This window comes from Capricornis sumatraensis, chromosome 2 (assembly GCF_032405125.1).
Source record: "Capricornis sumatraensis isolate serow.1 chromosome 2, serow.2, whole genome shotgun sequence".
NCBI classification, from domain to species: Eukaryota; Metazoa; Chordata; class Mammalia; order Artiodactyla; family Bovidae; genus Capricornis; species Capricornis sumatraensis.
The window spans coordinates 199,469,700-199,476,025 of NC_091070.1; the positions used below are offsets into that span (position 1 = coordinate 199,469,700).

General features: G+C 62.3%; 1 protein-coding gene across 1 annotated transcript; it reads right to left on the minus strand.

Moving 5' to 3' along the window:
* Window positions 1-347: 347 nt before the first annotated feature.
* FOXD2 (forkhead box D2) lies at window positions 348-1,808 on the minus strand. Its single transcript, XM_068966696.1, has one exon. It carries the CDS (start codon window positions 1,806-1,808, stop codon window positions 348-350), a length of 1,461 nt encoding a protein of 486 aa, XP_068822797.1.
* Between the last annotated feature and the right edge of the window lie 4,518 nt (window positions 1,809-6,326).

Sequence of the window (6,326 nt, forward strand, 5' to 3'; positions counted from 1 at the left end):
CCGGATCTGCCCGGGCCTGGGTAGGCACCTCTCCGGGAAAACATTCTTCCGGGGCTGCCAAGAGGCGCAGAGACTGGGAAAAAGCGAAGACATCCCCTCCCCCTTTTACTGCTCAAAGTGAAATGGGATCACGGCTAGCGACCTCGTCGCGTAGACCCGGGCCTCTTCCTGAGCGATGAAGCCCGCTTCGTCCCAACTGTCGGAGAGATTCCGAGCGTGGAACCACGGGCGCCGGCCCAAGGTCTGGAGACTCTTCATAAATAGACTCCCTGAGTTCCGCTGGGACCGCAGGAGCTCCAGGAGAGACTGAGGAGTGCGGGCTCAAAGTGGCCCGGATCCCGACACGGTCAAAAGTGGCAGCCACTGAGGCCTGCGACTTTGCCGGCAAACGGGGGCCCTGAGGACAGGAGAGCGTCCCCGTGGTGCGAGAGGCGAACGTGGCCGGCCACTGGAGCCAGGGCCGGGGCAGTCAGCATGGCCAAGACCTGGGCCTGACCCCCAGGACCCGCCGCCGCCGAGAACGGCGACCCCGGGGAGCCCTCGCCAGCGCCCGGGGGTGCTGCCCCGCCGCCACCGTGGCCCATAATGTGGTCTATAGAGAAGGAAGGCCTCTGCCCGGCCCCGGCGCCCCCTCCACCCGCGTCCGTCTTGAGGCCTGGGCGCAGGAGTGCGGTGCCTGCTGCGGGAGGGCTCAGGGACGCGGGGTAGAAGGCTTTGGCGCAGCCAAGCTCCGCGCCCAGGAAGGCTGGCAGGCCCGAGGGGCCCGGGCCCGACCCTGCGCTCGGAGCAGGCGCAGGGGCCGGAGCCGAAGCTGCGCTCGCGAACACCGAGGCCGTCGGAGGTCCGGGTGGAGGCGCCGCGGCACGGCCCGGGGGTACCGACAGCTGGCAAGGGGCGGCGGCGGCGGCGAAAGCAAAGGCGTGCGGGTGTGGATGCGGGTGCGGGGCTGGGCCCGGCGGGGGTGCGCCGTAGGCCGGGAGCGCCAGCCCGTAGCCGTAGCCATAGGCTCCGTAAGCCGCGAAGCCCGGCAGGAAGGCGCCGGGGTCCCCAGCCGCTGCAGCCCCGCCGCGCAACAGCAGCTCGGGGTGCGGGTGCGTGTGTGGATGCGGCGGCGGCAGCGGCTGCCGCTTGAAGCGCTTGCGGCGCCGCAGGAAGCTGCCGTTGTCGAACATGTCGGCCGACTCCGGGTCGAGCGTCCAGTAGTTGCCTTTGCCCGGGTTGCCCGGCTCGCGGGGGATCTTGACGAAGCAGTCGTTGAGCGAGAGGTTGTGGCGGATGCTGTTCTGCCAGGCGGGGAACTTCTCCCGGTAGTAGGGGAAGCGGCCGCTGATGAACTCGCAGATCTCGCTCAGCGTCAGGCGCTTCTTGGGGCTCTGCAGGATGGCCATGGTGATGAGCGCGATGTACGAGTAGGGCGGCTTCACCAGGGGGCTCCGAGTTGCCGCGCCCCCCGACGGCGGTCCTGGCCCGGGCCCCGCCGCGCCCCGGGCCGCCGCCGAGACTGGCCCGGGGCTTCCCGCTGCGGCCGCCGCCCCTCGGGGCGCTAGAGCGCGGGGCTCGCCGTCCGAACAGCCACCGGACTCCTCCTCGTCCTCCACGGCTTCCCCCGCGGCTTCCTCCGGGGGAAGCTCGGGGCCGTGGGGGAGCACGTCCCGGGGGGCGCGGGGCCCAGAGCGGGCAGGGAGCTCCCCCCCACCGCTGCTGCCGCCGCCGCCGCCCACCACGTCTATATCTGCGTCGGCCTCGGACAGTGCGGCCGGGGAGCTCTCGGAGGACATGATCTCGCAGCAGCAGCTGCCCAGGGTCATGGTGCCGCCGCCGCCACCGCCGCTCTCCGGCTCCGCTCCGGCCGCGGCTCGGGCTCCGCCGCGCTGCCTCTGGGGCGAGTGTGTTTTGCGCGCGGGCGGGGAGGGGGCGGGGGACTGAGGACTGGCGGGGAGGGGTGTCCCCCAGCTCTGCAGCGCCCCCTCGTGGTTCACTCGGCCGCTCTCATCTCTCGGTGAGTACCCTACTGGCGACGGCTCTCTCCGCTGCCCCGGGAGCCCGAGCCGGGGGCAGCGCCCAGGGCGCGGGCGGAAGAAGCTGAGGCGCCCCCCCTTACTCTGCCGGTCTTGGCCCCCAGCCCCCCCTCCCCCGCCCCGGGCTGGAGAGGTCTGGGGATTAGTCCCTCCCGCTTGGCGGCAGCTTAAGGCGGAAGAGCGCGAGTCCGGGGCGGAGCTCCCCGAGCGGGGTGGGGCTGGCGGGGGCGGGCAGAGTGCCTCGGCGGAGGGGCCCGGCGGGAACAAACAGCCGCAGCCGCGGGAGCGCTGCTCGGGTGGCCGGAGGCAGATCCTCCTCTAGTCCATCCCGCAAACCCTCGCTCCCTGGAGCCGCTGCCTTCACTGCGCTCAGCCCTGGATGGTAAGGGTTCACGCGGGTGCCAGCTGGAGCTGGGAGCAGCAGCGATAGTCCCCCACCCGTCATCTCCCCAAGGCAGCGCCCGGGCCACCGAGGCCGAAGCGCGGTTGGAGCCGCACCAGCGGAGCCTGAGACGCCGGGACCAACGCCGCCAGAGCGGGGCCCGAAGGAACCCGAGCGGCTTCCGGCCCAAGGCGAGACGCGCTTAAGTGATCGTAAGGAACAAAGTTGGCGTTCTCAGCCTCGGGCCTCGGAGAGGTGAGCGATTCTGGCTGCGCCCCTGTCTTCCCCTCCAAGGCCTGGACCCCGCCTCAAGGGGACCCCATCCCCTTGCCACACCGCGGGACTCCACATGGGAGACTGTGCGCGCGGACCCAGGGAGCGCGTCGCGTGCCCGTTGCCCGCTTTCCGAAAGCTTTTCTGGGGCGCTTCGGTCGTCTTTCGAGAGCGCGGACCGGCCCATCGCTGAGTTTGCCTGTATCCGATCTTTTTCTGTCTTGGTACCCGTTTGTCGCACTCAAGCTCTGTGACTGTGTTTCTCTAGCTCTCGGTGAATCTCTGCCTCTGTTTTCTGTGGAAACCCTGCATTTATCTGGATTTCTATTCGTCGGTCTGAGAATCTCTTTCTCAATTTCCCTGTTTCTCCCACCCCCAGTCTCACTACAGAGCCACCTACGTTCCTTCTCCCTTCCCCCTTCTCTCGCCGGACTTGCAGGCTCTACCGACAGGCAGCACCGAGACCTCTGTCAATGAACCCTGACCTCAACCGCAAGCCAGTGTTGCCTTCAGCTTTCACAATCCTGTGCACAGAGTGTTGGTTCCGTGCTTTTTTTTTCATCAGCTGGGTTCCTGGCCATACCGTTAGGACTTCTCTCCTGGCCTCCCTCCAGCAACCAGTAACTCCCAATTGAGACTGGGGCCGTCTCAACCTCTGGGGATGACAGGGGAGGTGGGCGCTGGACGTAATCAAGTACAGAGCCGATAGACCGGCTGCTGCCCCGACAGCGCCCCACAGTGGTCAAAGCTCAGGCATGCGGGCCGCGAGCCCAGCTGCGCTCAGCTGTCGCAGACTGTAGGGCTGTCAGCTAGTCCTTCTCCACCCCTACCCGCCGCGTCAGTTTGCTGCTCTAAACAGTAGTTAAGGGCAAAGACCCTGGAGCCAGCCTGCTGGGATCCCAGTGCTGGCTTCAGTCCTTACCTGCTCTTTGTATTTTGTGTTTCTTCCTCTGTAAAAATGAGATTAAAAACATCCACCCCCTGATTAATATGTAAAAGTAGCCACAACAAAGGAGGATATTGAAGGCACTTTGCAGACTCCTGGGGAGAAGGGGGTTCGGAGCAGTGCAGTCTCCCATCTGGATCTCATACCCCCTTCTAGCCCTGGGCTGGGTTACATGGCTGCTGTCTATTAATAGTCCTCTCCAGTCACCCTGCTGAACTAGGCTTTCTGTAGATAGTACTGGGGGCAGAGTAGACGGGATTTATCCGCCCTGCAGGCTATATCTCAGCAGGGTCATGTGAGAGTGGATGAAATCTTTCACCCAACAGCAGTCTCCGATCTAGTGTATTCCACAGGTGGGACAACAGATGCCCAGGGGGCAGGGGGACTAGTCTCCAGACATGAAAAAGCATGGCTGGGTGCAACCCTTGTCATGGAATCCTCATAATAAGAGTTCTCCATCTTCCTCAGTGATTCAGCTAAGAGCAGAAGAGAGTGGAAGGCAGATCTGGCTGCTCATATCCTGTGAGAGCAAGTCTGCTGGGAAGCCCCATCTGGGGCTTCAGACCAAGGGGATCCACCTAGTGTGCTGGGTCCGCAACAAAGACTGTCCTTGGGAAAAGAGAAGTGCTCCAGTCCTCAAACCATAATCAAGAAATTGGACAGAGACTAGTGGCCCTGGAATCAGAATTTCATAGGTGTTGGGGCCCCCAGGAAGCAAATGAAGGCCTTGGGGACAGGTATTTGCATGAGTCCAGATGAACTCACATACCCAGGGTTGCTAGATTTACCAGATGTATTTTATCTGGCAAATCTATGCAATCTCCAAGCTTGCTCATGACTACAGGGACCTCTCACTGACACTCACAGACACCCCATACCATCCACTACATACACAGCAGCTCCAACCAAGCTGAGCTCTGGTAATGTCTAAGTAAATGGAGAGAAAAACAACACTGGCATCATCCTTCTCCATCTCACTTTCTAAATGTCCTTTATTTCTAAAATGGCAAATATGAACCAGTAGCTTCTTTCTTTGCCAGCACTCTCTCCTGGTTCCCTTCACTCCAGCCCCCTCCCCAAGTTCAGGGTAAAACTAACTGAGGCGTTTGCTGCCCAAATATCCTGATTCTTGCTGCAGTCAAGACTCCACCTTCCACAGAGCAGCTGCAGCCACCAGCCCACACCTCTGCCTGACCCTGCTTCACCCTCCATTCTGCTGAGACTCAGGTCAAGGAAAGAAGACGTGGCCCCCTCAACCCTGTTCTGCAAGGTGATTCTTTAAAAATCCTCCAGATTCTTCAGAACACACAGTTGTAAGAGTGGAAACAGTCCAAGGAGATCACGTGACTTGCTCGGCTCTTTGAAGGGCCCTTCCGTTGGGTTGGGCCCAGGTGTCCAGGCTCCCAGGCTAGAACTCCTCTATTTATTCAAATAACGCCTGCTTAACACCTGACCCAAGCTCAACGCTTGCCTGGGGAGGTGTTTCTGGGAGCCTCTCGCTCCTCCCAAAGCTCTGGCCAAATTTGTTTTGAACAGTGCCAGGAATAGGTGCTCTGGGGCTGGGAGAATGGTGACCCAGTATTCGGGAGTCGTTTAGTTTTCTGCCCTTCTGTCGTGGCTCCAGCCTTTCCTGCCTGCAGGCTCTGCTTCTTCGACGACGTCTCTGGGTCGTGTGTGCGTCCTTGGGTGTGTCTGTCACTCCCCGCCGCGAAAACCTGGGTGCTGACAGAAGTCTAGGCTTTCAGCACCCATGCCTGCAGCCTCCAAGAAGCAGGAGGAGACAGATTGTGCGGGTCTTGGTTACAATGTCACTGGTAGTTCTCAGCCTCTTCTTTTCTCCATCTCACTATTTAGCCACCTTTCTCGAGCAGCCCAGAAAGGATTGAGAGAAAGCGTCGGGGGCGGGGGTGGCGGGCGCTGATCCAGGGAATTTTCCACTCGGAAATGTTCGGAGCACCGACCAGAGGTTGTTGCTTGTTTGTTGCTCTGTGCCGCTGTCAATAGCGTCCTTCCCCTTATGGCTCCTCCCTGCCCTTCTTCTGGCCCCTGTAGACGTGGTCTTCTCGGCTGGGGGGAAAGGAGAGATCTCGGATGATTGTTAGAATATAATTGTCATCACGAAACCGGCCACGAGCGGCGCCGGCGCAGAGCTCTCCCGCGGCCTTCCCACGGTTCGCATGCGGTGAGCGCGGAGGTCCGCCCCTCGGTGCAGACCCGCTGCAAAGCGCCGCCTGAGCCAGGCAGGGGACCCCACGCTTCCACGCTTCTCTGATTTTACTCACAAACCTAGCCAAGCTACCGCTCAGCCACACGCTCTTTTGGTCCCTCCCCGGGGCCGCAGCCCTGGAGCAAGACGGCGGTTGGGCTGCAGCGGGTCCATCTCCCCTTTCTCCTCCAGATCATCGCCTGCTCAAAGGCGGTCGGCCGTTTTGGCCCTGAGTGGGAGGCGGGAGACTCCAGATCGTGTGACCTGCAGGAGCGAGCTGCAGGCGGTGGGGCTCCACACACAGAGTTCAGGGAGAGGCCGGCCTCTCTGGGAGCCCAGAAATGGCTGGGCCTTGGGCGGCGTGAGCTCTTTTACTCCCAGGCTAGCTAGCTCTGCACCGGCTCAGGGGTCGGTGCTTCTGCGGTCCCCCACACCTCGGGAATCCTCCACCTCTTGGAGGAAGCGACTTTCGCTTCTTCCATTGTGCACGGCCACCGTCCC

What these genes read in the sequence shown, in the direction of transcription:
- FOXD2 (XM_068966696.1), bottom strand. Translation starts at nt 1,808, where the DNA reads ATGACCCTGGGCAGCTGCTGCTGCGAGATCATGTCCTCCGAGAGCTCC.